Source organism: Molossus molossus, unplaced genomic scaffold (assembly GCF_014108415.1).
Source record: "Molossus molossus isolate mMolMol1 unplaced genomic scaffold, mMolMol1.p scaffold_m16_p_22, whole genome shotgun sequence".
Lineage (NCBI taxonomy): Eukaryota > Metazoa > Chordata > Mammalia > Chiroptera > Molossidae > Molossus > Molossus molossus.
The window spans coordinates 35,867,933-35,884,696 of record NW_023425358.1 but is presented as its reverse complement, the minus strand read 5'-3'; the positions used below and the strand labels follow the sequence as shown (position 1 = coordinate 35,884,696).

General features: G+C 48.5%; 1 protein-coding gene across 2 annotated transcripts in view; it reads right to left on the bottom strand.

Moving 5' to 3' along the window:
• The window catches only part of DNAH10 (dynein axonemal heavy chain 10), a 117,466-nt gene that overhangs the window by 96,741 nt on the left and 3,961 nt on the right, over nt 1–16,764 (bottom strand). Inside the window, exons 3-13 of one of the 2 annotated variants that reach the window (XM_036276565.1) lie at nt 15,505–15,602; nt 14,291–14,399; nt 11,959–12,074; nt 11,520–11,736; nt 8,932–9,089; nt 7,490–7,720; nt 6,805–6,995; nt 5,906–6,104; nt 3,949–4,143; nt 1,612–1,782; nt 75–251 (exon numbers count right to left, since the gene is read on the bottom strand). In XM_036276565.1, the coding sequence (XP_036132458.1) occupies nt 75–251; nt 1,612–1,782; nt 3,949–4,143; nt 5,906–6,104; nt 6,805–6,995; nt 7,490–7,720; nt 8,932–9,089; nt 11,520–11,736; nt 11,959–12,074; nt 14,291–14,399; nt 15,505–15,602 (1,862 nt within the window). The remainder of the gene's footprint in view (nt 1–74; nt 252–1,611; nt 1,783–3,948; nt 4,144–5,905; nt 6,105–6,804; nt 6,996–7,489; nt 7,721–8,931; nt 9,090–11,519; nt 11,737–11,958; nt 12,075–14,290; nt 14,400–15,504; nt 15,603–16,764) is intronic. The other variant, XM_036276567.1, reaches the window with a different exon arrangement.

Sequence of the window (16,764 nt, the reverse complement as noted above, 5' to 3'; positions counted from 1 at the left end):
TTAGCTGCTCCTCACAGACAACACAACAGAGCCTGTGAAATACAAAAGGGAACGGTTCCAGCAAAGCAACAGACCTCTTCTCCCCGTTCACTGTCCAGTATCTCCTGCACCTCCTGAAACCTGAGGATGGTGTGCTTAATCCGGAAGAACAGAGACCGTTCCCAGGAGACTGCACCTGCTACTGGAGGGTGGTTCTTGTACAGTGGCGGGTTGTCACGGTTCTGGACAAAGATTTTGTTAACAGTGTCAATCTGGAAAACAAACAAACAGCCTCGGTGAGCAGGAAACATCGCCATTTAGCCGAGAAACATTTAACTGGAGATATGCATCTTTAAATAAATGAACATTGGAACGTCAAGAAAGTCTAAAATAGCGTTTTTACTACTTACTTATTCTTTACTAATTTTTATATTTTCCAGTAATTTTCTATTGTTTAACATATGCAATGTTCCAAATTGCCTTAGAATTACAGACTGTGTACACTCATTTGATTGAAGTGTTAGAAATTCTTAAGTCTGTTTGAGACATGACCAATGGCCTGAAGTGTGTGAGTGTGTGTGCGCGGGCGCACGTGTGCACGCCACGAGATTTTATAAATGCTCATTATTTTTATTTATTTATTTATTTATTTATTTATTTATTTATTTATTTATTTTATCCTCACTCAAGGACATTTTTCTATTCTTTGTTCATATAGAGCAGGAGGGAGAGAGAGGAAGAGAGAGAGAGAGAGAGAAACATCGATGTGAAGGGACACATCGAGTGGCTGCCACCTGCACGACCAACCAGGGCCGGGGACAAACTGCAACCGAGGTACATGCCCTTAGCGGGAACCGAACCTGGGTCTCTCCGGACCGCAGGCCGACGCTCCAACCGCTGAGCCAAACCAGCCAGGGCAATGCTCATTATTTTTAAACTGTGGTAAAATACAGATAAAATAAAGTTTACCGTCTGAACCACTGCAACTGCACTCAGCAGGGGGTCCTGTGGCTGTGCAGCCGTCCCCGCCATCATCTCCAGAACTTCCCCATCATCCCACCCTAAGATTCTGTGCCCATTGAACACTAACGCCCCATTTCCCCAGCCCCTGGCAACCACCATGCTACTTCCTGTCTATGCATCTGACCACTACGGATGCCTCACGTAAGTGGAATCATACAGCGGTTCTCATTGTGTGACTAGCTTATTATTTCACTTAACGCGATGTCCTTAAAGTTCAGCCGCGTCTTAGCCTGTGCCAGAATTGTCTGTGTTTTGTTCGTCCCGCTCTAGCTCTTTGCCTAACACTGCACCTGGAACATGCAAACACTGGCGACACTTCCAAATTAACATATCAACACACACGTGGTCTCTGCAGGGGGTTGGCTGTGATCACTGCTACGACTCACCCAAGGGAGCCCATCGCAATGTGAGCTATGTGATGTTATACTTGATCAATTCTCCCTGCATTTCTCCCCTAAATAAACAGACCCACTGGATTTGGTTACCTACTTGGGGAAACTCCAGTTTCTCTGAATTTAGATGGAAAAAACAGATAATAGTGTGATTCAATTGTTCACATTTTGCCAAGGACATTTTTACTGCGACAACAGCTATAGGTTTTCCAGTTACCTCTTTACAGTACTGTGCGAGAATATCATTGAACTTCATCATCATCTGCCGGTTAACAGCCTCCCGTGAGCGAATGTGCTTAAACTTTAAAAGCATGTCAAACGCGGCCTCCGCTGATCGAAGCGTCTTAAAAGATTCGTCAATAAAATTTTTTGCTTCTTTCTCAATAACCTGCCAAAATAACAAAAAAGGAGTCAAGAAAACATCCCCCCTGCTGCTGTAATTATCCTGGAGCAGGACCTCCACATGCTCGTGTTCTTGCAGGAAACAGCCGGCGCCTGGAGCAGGACCTCCACATGCGTCCGTGCAGGCTGGCAGCCTCGGAGTTTTGCTTTTCTGCTCTCCCCCTCAACCAGTTCAAAATGACGGAGAAGGGATTTTTTGAAGTATTAACGTATAGAGACAAAGAAAGGGGAGAAGGCACAACAGCAGAGAAATTTTGGGGAGGAGAGTAACAAGCTTTACAGGAGGCAGAAAATTACACCTAGCGCCAGCAAGGTGTCCTGTTTGCTCCCACAGAAGCCTCTGGGAGGCGGAGGATTTGGAGGCACCGGGAAGAGGGGCAAACAAGGACCCCTTCTCCACCCCACACGGCCAGGCCCCAGTGCACCCTCTGCACCCACACCCACCCACTCTTTAAAAAGCGGGAGGCTAACCCTACAAGAAGTGCGTCAGAATGACATCAGACCTCCAGTAACACTGGAAGGGAGCCGGCAGTGAAGAACGCCTTTGAGTTTCTGAGGAGAAGCTATTTCCCACCTTGAACTCTGTTCCTGTCCTTTCAGAATTCACACACACAAGACTCAAAAATATATGAAACCTTCTTAGGAAGTTACTGAGCAGTGTGCTCCAGCCAAACAAAGTGAAAAGGAAAGAGGAAGGTGTGAAATCTGGAACAGAGGACCCGACACAGGCGAGGGAGGCAGAAAAGCCTAGGGCACTGCTTTGCAGCAGGTCTGAGGAGCAGTCTAGACGGGAACAGAAAGACCGTGAGCTCTGGGGGACAGGAAAACAACAGCACCGCTGGCTTTGAGCAATGGAACCCATTACTGGGAGGCGTGTAGGAGCGACGTTAGAACAACTGGGAAAAATTAATAATGCAAAGATAGACAAGGAGGCAAACGAAAAATAAAAGTAATAATTAACCCTAGGAAAATGAAGCGTTAGACAAGAATGGTGGTGTGGTTATGGTCGGCTTCTTGGGTCAGCAGTGAATAATATTTGCTTTGGCATAATAAGTAAATCCTGACCATTTATTTTATCAAAAGTTATTACAAGTCTATGTTGGATGACAAGAGGCAAAGGGGACAGTAGGAATAGGATAGTGAAGTCTACATCTACTCCGGACAGTTAACAGATGTCTAAAGTTGACCACATTTGATAAAAAAGGAAATAAACACATTGCCATGTTCTTTAGGAAATAGTAAATAGGAAGAGAAATGTCTAAAACTGTAGAAAATGACAGCAAGAATGGGGATGGAGAGGGGTTACGCGTGGGGCTGCTTTTTCTTATAATGAGCCTTTTAGTATTACAAGTAGCTTTGATGAAGAGTTCGATTTAAGAGTGAATAGCACTTAAAATTAAACAGAATCTGAATCGGTTCTTGGCCTGTTGGCTAAGATCAAGTGTAAATAGAATCTAAGAATAACTTAGATACAATTAAAATGAAAACATTCATATAACCAAGTGGAATTGTCTGGGATCGTTCACGTACGAAGATGCTCGGGGGTTAGCACACAATGACTTAAGACATAAAATGGGGGTAGTGCTGCCCACACGAGGCTGAAAGAATGCCCGTGATGAGCCGCCCTGTCGCCCTCTGTGCCGGGAAGCCACAGTCTCACCCCCGGCCTCGCTCTGGCAGTTTCTGCCTCTCTCACACTTCCGGCCGGAGCCCCCTGCACCATCTCCTCACCTCCCAACCCACATCGACCTGTGCTGGGGCCAGAAAAACATTCCTCAAGTATAACGCCTACTGTGTCACTCCTCTGGTCAACAACCTGAATGGCTCCCTAGAGCTAATCAAGTCCCATTCTTCAGCCTGGCCTTCCCATGGCCTCTCCAAGTCTATACCTCGCCCACCTCTGCGGAAATGCCACTGTGCCCGGGTCAATTTAGACTTATTCATCCTGGGGAGAAGGAGTGGGGACAAGGAACACTGAGGAATGCTCGCTTTTAGCTTATGCTTTTCTGTCTTGTTTCCGTTATTTTTAAAAAGCAGGTTTTAACCTTTGTGATTTAAAAAAACAAAACAAAAACCCTAAGCATAACTAAATAACCCGACAAATTTAACAGGGGAAAACATGGTATCCACGATCAATAAAAGCGTTACTTGCCAGAACTTCAATCTTGAAGTCATCCATCACGTATTTCCAGTACGGCGAGGACTTGATACTGAAGGGGTCAAAGGTCAAGTTTTCCATGGGGGTGACCAGGCTGTCCACCCTGCACAGGACATCGTCGATGCGCTTGGGATCCCCTGTCACTGCCTTTAGTTCTGGACCAAATATGTTATAAAATTCCTCCATCACCTGTCCAATCAAACAAAATGTGAGGAGGTCACTTTCGGTTTCACACTGAATGCTCTCACTATGCATGGGCTGCACACCTGGATTTGTCTAAAGACAAGAATCGCGTCACCTCGGCAACCTCTTCCCAGTCCAAGCCCCGCGGTACTGAGCCCACTGCATGCAGGACCAGAGCCAGACACCTGGACGCACTAAAGAGCCTGACCGTTCAGACCCTCCCTGCCTCCCCTCCCTCTTCCCATGCTCCTGGCCCTGGCCCCCTCGCAGCCTCTCGGCCCTCTGCACGTGCTCCCACCAGCCGCAAAATGGGAACCTGCTGGGTTTCTGCCTTGGTTTGGCCAAGAATCTTGCCAAGACTTTAATCCTAGGCACCAAGTTCTACATGAATTCTTGGGAATGCTCATTCTTGGGAAGAGTGAATTCCCGAGCATTGTTTTTTGGACATAGTGTGGTCCCAAAAGCAAAACAAGGACTCCTTTTTTTAAGACATATTGTTTTAAAAGAAGCTTGATAGCAAGGGTTGGGATGGGGAGGAGGCCCACTGGACTTTGAGAGCCCCTGGCTCTCTGTGAGCTGGTGGAGGGGAGGCAGGGAGGAACGAGGTGGCTCTCCACACTATCAGGATCCTTAGACTGGCCTCTCTCCCTCCTCCCCCATGATCTCGCAACAGTTCACAGGCCAAGCAATTTCCTAAAAAAATGGGTATAAATTAATTTTTTTTTTCTTTATTGATTTGAGAGAGAGAAGAAAGGAGAGGGAGAGATGGAAATATTGATGAGAGAGAACATTAGCCGGCCTCCTCCTGCTTGCCCCCCACTGGGGATCGGGCCCACAACCTGGGCATGTGCCCTCACCGGGAATTGAACCGGCGACCTCTTGGTGCGTGGGTCAACACTCAAACTACTCAGCCACACCAGCCGGGCAGGTATAAATGTTTTTTAAAAAAAGCCCTGGCTAGTTTGGCTCAGTGGTTAGAGTGTCAGCCCACAGACCAAAGAGTCGCAGGTTCGATTCCAGTCAAGGGCACGTACCTCAGTTGCAATTCATCCCCAGCCCTGGTCAGATCGTGTAGGAGGCAACCGGTCAATGTGTCTCTCTCACATCAATGTTTCTCTCTCTCCCTCTCCCTCTCCCTTCCACCCTCCCACTCTATCTGATGATAAATGTAAAAATAGCCCAGCCATTGTGGCTCAGTGGTTGAGCATCAACCCATGCACCAAGAGGTCGCTGGTTCAATTCCTGGTCAGGGCACATGACAAATCCCCAGTGTGGGGTGTGCAGGAGGCGGCCAACTGATATTCTCTCTCATCGATGTTTCTCTCTCTACCTCTCCCTTCCTATCTAAAATAAATAAATTTAAAAATTAAAAAAATAATAATAAATGTAAAAATATCCTCAGGTGAGGATTAAAAAAAAACTCACATAAAATGTAATTTAAAATAAAAAAGAAAGCCAAATTGCTTCCACTGGGCAACGCTAGCCGCCTTCACGTGACGGAAGGAAACATGCTCCAGCCCTGGCGGACGTGGCTCAGTGGCTGAAGCGTCGGCCCGCAGACAGCGTCTCAGGTTCATTTCTGGTCAAGGGCATGTACCTCGGTGGCAGTTCGGTCCCCGACCCTGATCTGGGCCATGTGGGAGGCAGCCAGTCAATGTGTCTCTGTAACAGCAGTGTCCCCTCCACCCCCACCCCTCTGGAGATAAAAGGGAGAAAGTCCTCGGGTGAGGATGTAAAGTAAAGAGAAGACGTGCTGCAGCTTCCCTACCTGCAAAATGTCGTAGAGATCCTGGCAGATGGTGGCCATGTAATCCGTCCTCTCAAACAACCGTTTTCGGTCAAACTCCCACCGGGCTTCCCTTCCCGAAGCCTCGATCTTGGCCCTGGTGTCAAAATAGCACTTTTTCCATGTGTTGAGGGTGTTCTTGGCCTCCGAGATTTTGCTCTGTGCACTTGCTCGGTTCTCTCTGTGATCAGAGATCCGGACATGAGCGGGCGGGCAGAGATGCAGGGGGTCTGAGCCAAAGTCCCCGGGGGGCAGGTTTCTATGGGGAGCATTTGAACCGAGGGCAGAGCCTCCTGACGTCACGGCCGCTCCTGGAGAAGCTCGCCGGGAGAGCCGCTGCTGGCAGTTTGCACGGGTGCGACAGGAAGCCCGGCGCCGCCCAGGCTGATGTTCGCAGCAGCTGCCCAGCAGTGTGCAGAGCGGAGGCTCGCCCAGTGAGCTCTGCCTGAGCTGGACGGGGGACAGGTGGCCTCGCTGACAGGCCAGAAGTCGGCAGTAGGGGCTGCAACGCCGGAGCAAAGGGATAATTCCAAGACTTGGGCACCTTATGTCACCTGCATAGGTTGTTTTTGTAAGAAAGTGAAAAATGATCTGTGTCCCCCTTAACATTTGATCGTCAGAGGCTGTGCCACCTGCAGGGTCCTGGGGTCTGGAGCTGAGGATTTCTCACCCTGTGCCTTGGTCTCTCTAAGGATAATTAAGGAAAAAGGTCCTAGTAAAATAAAATGACCTACATATCCATGCAATGGAGCATTACTCAGCCATGAAAAGGAACGGAGCGCTGACATGCTATGGCATGGAGGACCCTTGGAAACATGATGCTGAGTAGAGAAGCCAGACACGAAACATTCCTGAGGAAACACAGCGTCACTACTTCTTACTTGAACAAGGTCCGCAGGTTCACCACTCTGCAGACTCTCTCAGCAAGCTCCCAGGCAATCCGCTCCATGAGGGGGATCATCCTCTCGTCTCTGTTATAGTGGCGGGAGATGATCCACACCATCCTCAGCGCGCTCATCATGGAGGGGATGGTCTCCAAGACCACGTGAAAGCTCGATCCGTGCGTTATGTTCTGACCGGAGACACGTGCGAGAGAGAGAGCAGAGCACCCTTAGCCTTGGGGTCAAAGAGATGAATGGAGCAATAGTGTGCAGGAAGTTTCACTCTTCTTACACCCCAAAAATGCACTCATGATGGGAGACAGTGTTGAACAAACAAAAGAAGTTTAAGATAGGTCTGTGTGGACTGCCATGGAAAGACAGATTTGTAATTAAAGCAAATAAAGCAATCTGTAGAGCCCTGGCTGGTTTGGCTCAGTGGCTGGAACATCGGCCCGCGGACCAGAGAGATCTGGGTTCAGTTCCCACTAAGGACATGTGTGTGATGAAGAGCACACAGCATTGTGTGTGCATTTAATGCCACTCAACTACGTACTTACAAGTGGTTAAAATAATGAATATTGTTTTACATCTCTTTTATGACAACCTTTAAAATGCTGAATGTTAAAAAAAGGAAATTAAACCTGTGTGAGATCTAACATGCAGAGGCGACTTCCACATGCAGTACCTTGAAATGACGCTCCACGGTGGAAAGAAACCGCACGTTGTCCGAGGCCTCCATGTGCAGCTTGAACAGCTCGGTTAAGACCGGCTGCAGGTTCGCCACGAGCAGAGAATCTGACTCCCTGATCACATCCAAGACCTTTCTGACGACGGGAAGCTTTGTCTGTTCGTGGAGTGCACTGAGGGTGGCGTTTCTTTCCCTCCAGAATTCAATTTCAGCCAGAGGACCGTTACCCTGAGAGGTGACATGACCGCACCAACAACTGTCAGCATCAATGCGGAGTGGACACTTGGGGCTGTTTCTCCAGCGTCCATCTTCTGGTCTCAAAGGTGCCAGGGGCTAATCTGCACAAAAACTTCGGGGGTGGGCAGCTGACCCAGGACGGTCTAATCAGAGAGCGTCTCGGACCTCAGCTAGGAGCGCTAGACAACGCCACTTCGTCTCTCTCTCTGGACAATATGGGGATGTGGGGCAGACACTGCTGCAAGTCGCTGCCATGAAGGAAACCAGCCCAAGGAGGAAGCCCCCTCAGGGAGGAGGGCGGACCTGAGAGATTCACGGAGAAGCACAGCCAGAGCCGTGATCAAACTGTACCTGAAACCAGCCTCTGAGCTTTCCCGGTATGTAAGCCCACAAATGCTTTTCTTATCTGAGCCAGCTGCGCTCCTGCGCTGGGTTCCGTGCTGGGAGCCCGAGCATCCTGACTGACGCACAGTGTTACCCTCGTCAGCCCAGGACGCACCCTGGCAGCACACCACCAGCACAGAGCCCAAGAACGATGGCTTGGATACATCTACCTCAGTCTTTAAGGAGGTCACAAAACAGTCAGAAAAGCAGCTCGCCCTGGCCCTGGCCGGTTTGGCTCAGTGGTTAGAGCGTCGGCCCGTGGCCGGGAGAGTCCCAGATTCGGTTCCCGCTAAGGGCATGCACCTCGGTTGCAGTTTGTCCCCAGCCCTGGTTGGGGTCATGTGGGGGCAGCCACTCGATAAGTCTCTCTCACATCGATGTTTCTCTCTCTCTTCCTCCCTCTCTCTCTCCCACTCTATCTGAAGATAAATGCAAAAATGTCCTCGGGTGAGGATTAAAAAAAAAAAAGGAAGAAGTAGCTAGCCCTGGCCGATTTGGCTCAGCAGTTAGTGTGTCGGCCTGTGGACCAAAGGGTCTGAGGTTCGATTCCTGGTCAAGGGCACGTGCCCAGGTTGCAGGTTCAATCCCCAGCTCCAGTTGGGGTCTTTCAGGAGGCAACCAATCGCTGTGTCTCTCTCACATTGATGTTTCCTTCCTTTCCACTCTGTCGAGAAAGCAACAGAAAAATATCCTCAAGTAAGAACTAACAACAAAGAAGAAGAAAAGAAGCTAGACCACACGGACCCAGACTCATGGCTCCTTCTCAGGGAAGCAAGTGTGACTGTATCAGGGATCTTCGAAAGCACTGCACCAGTTACCTGAGGCGTCTTTTTCAGCTGGCCCTCAACAGCCACGGTTATCTGATTCAACCAGTTGATCACACATTGCTCCAAGATCTCAACGGTTTCCGGGTCAGCTGCCAGGACAGACACCTCTCCCTCCACGCTGATGCTCGGCATTTCTAACTTAATCTCACCTAGGAGAATAAAAGAGCTCTTACTTTGGGAAAAATGATTACCGGCAATAATGTCCAAGTTAATTTGCTGGCTCTTCTATCCACAATCAGAATGATAAGGTCTGATAAATGATACATCCCCTGTCCCAATCTGTCTACATTTCATCCTCTTTCATTAGACTGTAACTAAAACATTTTAGAGAATTAGGTCACTGTCCCAGTATTAAGCTCGATCAAAATGATTTAGTTATTTACAATGTTCCTAGCCTGGCCGGTGTGGCTCAGTGGTTGAGCGTGACCCACGCAGCATGAGGTCATGCTTGTTTGATTCCCAGTCAGGGCACATGCCCAGGCTGTGGGCCCGATCCCCAGTGGGGGGCATGCAGGAGGCGGCCAATTGATGTTTCTATCTCACATCAATGTTTCTCTCTGTCTCCCTTCCTCTCTAAAATCAATAAAGAAAAATATGTTTTTTAAATGTTCCTGAATTTACAACCTAATAATTTTCATTTAAAAATTGAACAACCGCCCTGGCCAGTTTGACTCAGCAGTTAGAGCATCAGCCCGCAGACTGGAGAGTCCCAGGTTCGGTTTCCACTACGGGCACGTACCTCAGTTGCAGTTTGTCCCTGACCTTGGTTGGGGTCGTGTGGGTGGCAACCATTCGATGTGTCCCTTTCATGTCGATGGTTCTCTCTCTCTCTCTCCCCCTCCTACTCTATCTGAACAAAATATGGAAAAATGTCCTCGGGTAAGGATTAAAAAAAAATTAAAAATGTAGTCACTAACATAAAACCCAACCCAAGACTGGGAAGATAAAAGTTGATGAACTCTTCAGGAACATGGAATACAATGACAAAGAGATAGAGAATACATGGGGGGGAGCAGGAAAAAAAGATTCATCCAACAGTAACGTTAGCAAGAGAACAGAGACAAGTAATGAAGGAAATAACAAGAACCATTTTCAGACTGAAAGGCTAGGTCTTCAGATTGAAAATACAGAACATTTAGCAAAACGAACCACCCACAAACCATGATCGTGACACGTCAGCACGAGGAATAGAGCAATAACCCTGAACGTTTACATAAAGAAAAGGGGTAAGAAAACATTCTCGAGCATTTCCTTCCAGTATTTTACCTAAAACACAAAAAGATATTCTCTTGTCTACTTTTAACATCAAAATCAAGACACGAGATCACGTAAGAGTGTAAGAAACCATGCTCACATCTCTGCTGCTCACAGCAATGCCAGGGCTGAGGAAAGGGCTGCACAGACATGAAGTCGTACAAGACCACAGATCTCACGGGAGAAACTGCACTTCCGGGGAAAAGAACCTCTAACATGGGAGCCTGAGAAACCATCTCCATAGCTGTTACGAAAAGTTTGGATCTCTACACGGGTTTCTAGTCTTCTCGTTTCCAACAGAGAAAATCCCTAGAGTGGGGTGTGCTCAACCTTACTGTAAAGGGGGAAGAGGTTCACTGCCCTAGAACAGCGATGCCTCCGCACGGGCCCTAACTGCCCTTGCCAGTACATGCGCGCTGGCTTCCCAGCCCTGCACTCGGCAGAACTCACGCTCCTCCTGAGCCAGCCCCCGACCTCCTGTTCTCCATTCACCGCACCCTTTCCCCACCCGGTGAGGTGCAGAGCAGCTCCATCCAACTGACAGCCACACTGTATAGGGCCCTGGGTTGTGGACAGACACAAAGATAACAAAGACCCAGGACCCAGCCCTCGACCCCTTCTCTTTCATGGAAACCCCACTCCATCCCATCTCCCTTCATTTGTTCAGGCCATTCTCTCTGCCTGAAATGCACTTGCTCCCCCACTCCTACTAAAGCCTTGTTCATCCTGTCAGATGAGGTCAAATGCCACCTGCTTCAGGAAGTCTCCTTTGATTTCCTGCCACTTCTCCGCCTTGGTCACCCTCTTCCAAACCCTTTAGACCCTGACATCTTTCTCAAGCTCCTTATTCTGCCATAGTTCTTCGGGCACTGGACTGTAAGACCCTTGAGGACAAGGATTCGTCATTCCTCTCTTTTTTGTTGTTTTTAATCCTCACCCGAGGACATTTTTCCATATTTTATTCAGATAGAGTGAGAGGGAGAGAGAGAGAGAGAGAGAGAGAGAGAAACATCGACGTGAAAGGGACACATCGAGTGCTGCCACCCGCACGACCCAACCAGGGCCGGGGACAAACTGCAACTGAGGTACGTGCCCTTAGCGGGAACCGAACCCGGGTCTCTCCGGACCGCAGGCCGACGCTCTAACCGCTGAGCCAAACCGGCCAGGGCTCGTCATTCCTCTTTGTATCTGTTTATAATAACCAGTTCTGTCTTTCATATCTTGAGCAGGTAAACAAGAATCATCAGTTAAAAGAAAAAAGCTCAACTGCCTTCTCAAAGTAAATTCATCATGCTTAACGGAAGAGGAGAAAAACCAAAGCTTACCTTCAAGTTGCTGCATTGTTCTTTGAATATTATTTGCAAATTTCTGGACGTTCATTAAAAATTCATCTCGTATTAACTGAGAGCCGTGATATTCCACGGCTTCTCCGGGCACATTAGGCAGGTCCATTTCACTCTCATGGGAGTCAGAGACTTCTCCAGGTGTGAACCCCATGCTGGATTCCTTGTGCTGATTGAAGGACAAAGCTGGCAAGAAGACCTGAAATGCAAATTTATGAAACAGATCATCACACTGTCCTGTTCAAGGATTCATGCTCTTAAATTGCCTCTGGCTTTGAATATTCTAGTCAAGGGCACCACTGTAACGACAGAGCCCATGACAGTGCCTGGACCTGGGCTGCCGACTGCCTGCTTGTGAAAAAATGAATCAGATGGCCTTAATCTTAAAAACATTGAGATTTCCTCCTTTGCCCACACTTACCTGACATATAATATCTTTCAGACAATGAAGCACTTTCGCATTTATAACCCCATACTCCAGCGTCTCGGGCATGATCTCCATGGCTTCCTTCATGTAGCTGGCTTCAGGGATCGCCTCTACAGGGAACAGAGCCGCCGGGGAGATGAGTGGGTAAGTGGTGAACAGTCAACGTTCCCAAGTACACGGGAATCAGCTCCCTCCTCCCGAGTAGCTACGAAGGAATGTTCCAGCCACAGACTCAGAACACACACTAACTTCTTTTTATTTATTTATTTATTGTTTTGTTTAATCTTCACCTGAGGACATTGTTCCACTTTTGTTCTGATAGAGTGGGAGAAAGAGAGAGAGAGAAACATCAACGTAAAAAGGACACATCGAGTGGCTGTCTCCCACACAACCTCAACCAGGGCCGGAGACAAATTGCAACCGAGGTACATGCCTTTGACCAGAATCAAACCTGAGACTCATTGGCCCGTGGACTGACGCTCTGCCACTGAGCCAAATCAGCCAGGGCCTAACACATTTTTTTATATCCAATGCTTCTTTACTTCAATCTGTTTTAAAGGGAAACCGCAAAAGAACCCAGTATGGAAAAGAAAGACAGCTTGCCATCAATGAAAGACAGCTGTACAGAAGCCACAAATGAGAACGAACAGAAATGAAGTCAGGGCAGACGCACTGGTGCCCGCCCAAGCAAGGCCTGCGTGGTGAGCCACACGCCACGCAGGAGGGCGCCGAGCTGAGGCCAGCTCCTCGGGCCACCCAACTGGACGGCGCTCAGGACGCAGCAGGCTACTCAGAGGTGAGCCTCCGCACGGCGCCCTTCTCCCTGCGTGCCCGCCCACTCGGGGAGAGCCAAATACAGAAGCTCAGGGCTTAGCTGTGAGGTCCTGACCCAAAGTGCCATCAAAGTTTGAAAAAGGAAAAATAAAAGAAACATGAGTTGTTCTAAAATGTAGGGTGAGGACCTAGCCGGTTTGGCTCAGAGGTTAGAGTGTCGGTCTAGAAACTGAAGAGTCTCAGGTTCGATCCTAGCCAAGGGCACGTACCTCAGTTGTGGTTCATCCCCAGCCCTGGTCGGGGTCGTGCAGGAGGCAACTAGTTGATGTGTCCCTCTCATGTCACTGTTTCTCTCTCTCTCTCTTCCTCTCTCCCACTCTATCAGAAGATAAATAGAAAAATATCCTTGGGTGAGGATTTTTTTTAAAATTAATTTAAAAAAATAAAATAAAATCTAGGGTGAGTCCTCAAATGCAGCGAAGCACAGCCTCGCAGGCTGCGAGGTGGGGGCAACGGCAGAAGGACCCAGGGAAACGCAGCCAGAGTGAGGTCGGCCTGAATGGACAGAGCACGAGGAGGAGCCAGGTCAGGAGATCAGAGAGCAACAAGCACTGGGGCGTCTAAAAAACCCCACTGTGCCCAGGGTGGCCGAGCGCGGAGGGAATGCACAGTGGGCACATCTGGCCTGAGGTTGCTCTGTAGGACGGACAAGGCCTCTGCGCAGCTCCTCTGTTTTAAGTCTCTCAGCCACGCAGAGAAAGCCTACCAAAGCTCACCTTATAACTCAGGGTCAAGCCATTTTGAATCTGTACCTAAGAGTTATAAATAGAACTAAGACTAGATTAATTTCTCATTATTCCTGGTAGTTCTGTATGTGCCGTGAACACTGAACCAGCAAATACTGAGCCATTGTTCCCGGAGAAATGCGGGTTAGGTCCTGGGAGCCTCGGGTCACAGCATTCTCATCACCACCAGTGCATAACGTTGCCGTGTGCATGTTTCAGTTTAAAGACACCTCATTTAATACCTGTTACCGAATCATTAACACTGACCTCACAGCCAACAGCACTATCGCTCACAACTTAAGGAAGCTTATCGAACACACACACACACATTTTTCCTCTCAGGCACATCCCCGCTTTCCTGCACTGAGGAACACTAGACCGCACATGAGAACCATGCTTGGGAGCCATTCAAACAGTGAAATCGCCAACAAAAAGCAGAAAAATGTGGAAACTGTGCCCTAACAGATCACAATAAGGACACCTGTTTACAGTAGGAACTGAAACAAGAAGGCAGAGTGTCACCTTGTTCCACTCCAGCTGGGAACATGCACATTGGGAGACTCAAATGTCTCCCCTTCTGCACACGTCCTTGAATACAAAAAAATTTGAGTAGGTAAATCTGCAAATACAGAATCCATGAAAAATGAGAACTGACTATACTGATAAAAAGTCATTCTCATGAAAATGTAAACGTTTAGACTCTCACACGTACACACCGGCATGTGCACCCACACCCACACTCGCGCACACACACACTGGAAATATACCTTTTGTATTTCTCAGGAAAAACACCACATTCTGGTCCAGAAACTCCTCAGGAACAGGAGTACAAAGCACGTGGAGATACGTCTTTTCCACAATGTGCTTAACAATTTTCTGAAACATGGGAAACAAGTCTGTTACACTGAGATACAGCCATTCACCCAAACAACCTGATGTCCCAGCACACCCGAGCCGTCCACGCGCTGCCGTGCTCTGCTCTCACTCCTGACAACACAGACACAGCTGCGCAGCAGGCGCCAGCGGGTCACACGTGAGCTGAAATGCACCCAGACTCCTCTATTAACTTCCCAAAGCAGCCACACTTCAACAAACTGACCTCAGAGAGCTTTTCTAGGCTACAGATTGCAACAAAGCAGGCCTGAATTCAGCTTTGGGGGCGGGGCATATTCATAAAGCAGTTCAGTGTAATTTCATTTAGCACAGGTCAGGCTAAATGCTTACACCTTAGCTTTAAGCTCCATCCCTGGGATCTGTACAAGAAAGGGCTAACTCAGCAGGCCTGAGTTGTCCAAACCCTGCTCATTCCAAAGTTTTTCCATCTTGCCCTTACCCAGCCCCTGGGTGATGATAACCTCTAATCTTTTGGAATATCCTGCCCGCTCTGAGTGTCTTTGTATACCTGGGGACTTGCATCTGTCATGCTGGGTAGTTTATACTAACAGTAATTTTTGGTGAGTGCCTGGGGCTGTGGGTCACACTGTTATCAGTTTGACCTCTGAGGGTGCTGGAGACTGAGTAACTAAGGTAAGAAACCTGGGCACTTCATGCCTATGTGACTGACCCACAATAAAAACCCTGGACACCACAGCTCAGGTGAGCTTCCCTGATTTGCAACACTTCGTACATGCCGTCATATATAAGGAGAATTAGCTCTGTCTGTGACCTCACCCCACTGGGTAAGGCCAATGGGAAGCTCATGCCTGTTTTCTGCTGGACTCTGCCCTCTCTGCCTTCTGCCTTGTTGATTCTAATCTGCATACTTTCACTTAAATAAACTATAACCATGGCTACAAAAGCTCTTCTGGGTTCTGGGAGTCATTGTAGGGAACCATTCAATCTGAAAATGGGCTCCCAACACAGAAGTCTATCATCTCCATTCCAACATGGTGTGTCCCTCAGATGACCTGTGTCGGTTACCCAGCGCAGCAGAAGGCACGGAATTCCCATTACCCTCCAAGGAGAAGAAATCCACGCGTACCTTGCGGGGCAAGTCTTCTAAATCTTTGTCCATGTCTTCACTCTCTGTGCCCGTTAGGGGCTGCTGTGCCAAACTGGTTTTCATCTGCAAACTCCTAGCTGCAAAACATTCTTCAGTGAGCCAGATGGAGTCATCAGGAAACGGGGCCCCCTCCCGACAAGGACAAACATGCATTTTGTACAACAGCATATTTCATCCAAGAGACCTGAATGGTATCAAAAAGCGATACTTATGTCTTTACGAATGGGTCCTTCTGTAGCCCTGACTTACGTTATAATCAGGAGAGTTGCCCTGCATTTTTGACGAGTCCTCCATCAGAAATTTCCCATGGGTGCACATGTGCATGTGTGTCTGCTACTACAGCAGCAGTGTCCAATCGGTGACTTCCCAGAGCTTTACTTTAAAAAAGGAGTTTTAGCCCTAGCCGGTTTGGCTCAGCGGTTAGAGCGTCGGCCTGCGGTCCAGAGAGACCCGGGTTTGGTTCCTGCTAAGGGCACGTACTTCGGTTGCAGTTTGTCCCCGGCCCTGGTTGGTCGTGCGGGTGGCAGCCACTCGATGTGTCCCTTCACGTCGATGTTTCTCACTCTCTCTCCCTTCCTCTCTCTCCCTCCCACTCTATCTGTACAAAAAACGGAAAAATATCCTCGGGTGAGGATAAAAAAATAAATTAAAAAAAAGGAGTTTTAGCCCTGGCCAGTTTGGCTCAGCGGTTAGAGCGTCGGCCTGTGGTCCAGAGAGACCCGGGTTCGGTTCCCGCTAAGGGCGCGTATCTCAGTTGCAGTTTGTCTCCGGCCCTGGTTGGGTCGTGCGGGTGGCAGCCACTCGATGTGTCCCTTTCACGTCGATGTTTCTTTCTCTCTCTCTCTCTTCCTCTCCCTCCCTCCCACTCTATCTGAACAAAAAATGAAAAAAATGTCCTTGGATGAGGATATAAATAAATAAATAAGTAAGTAAAGAGTTTTAACCCGGCCGGTGTGGCTCAGTGGTTGAGCATCGACCCTGCACCAAGAGGTCGCCAGTTTGATTCCGGGTCAGGGCACATGCCCAGGTTGTGCGCCTGATCCCCAGTGCGGGGCGTGCAGGAGGCGGCCCATCGATGTTCTCTCTCATCAGTGTTTCTATCTCTCTCTCCCTCTCTCTCTAAAATCAATGAAGATTTTTTTTTTAATAAATAAAATAAGGAGTTTTTCCATCAGGGCGAGAAGCACAGCCAGCATGTTAGCAGCGTTTGCTCCTGTTTCCCGATGCAGCTGCGGTTCT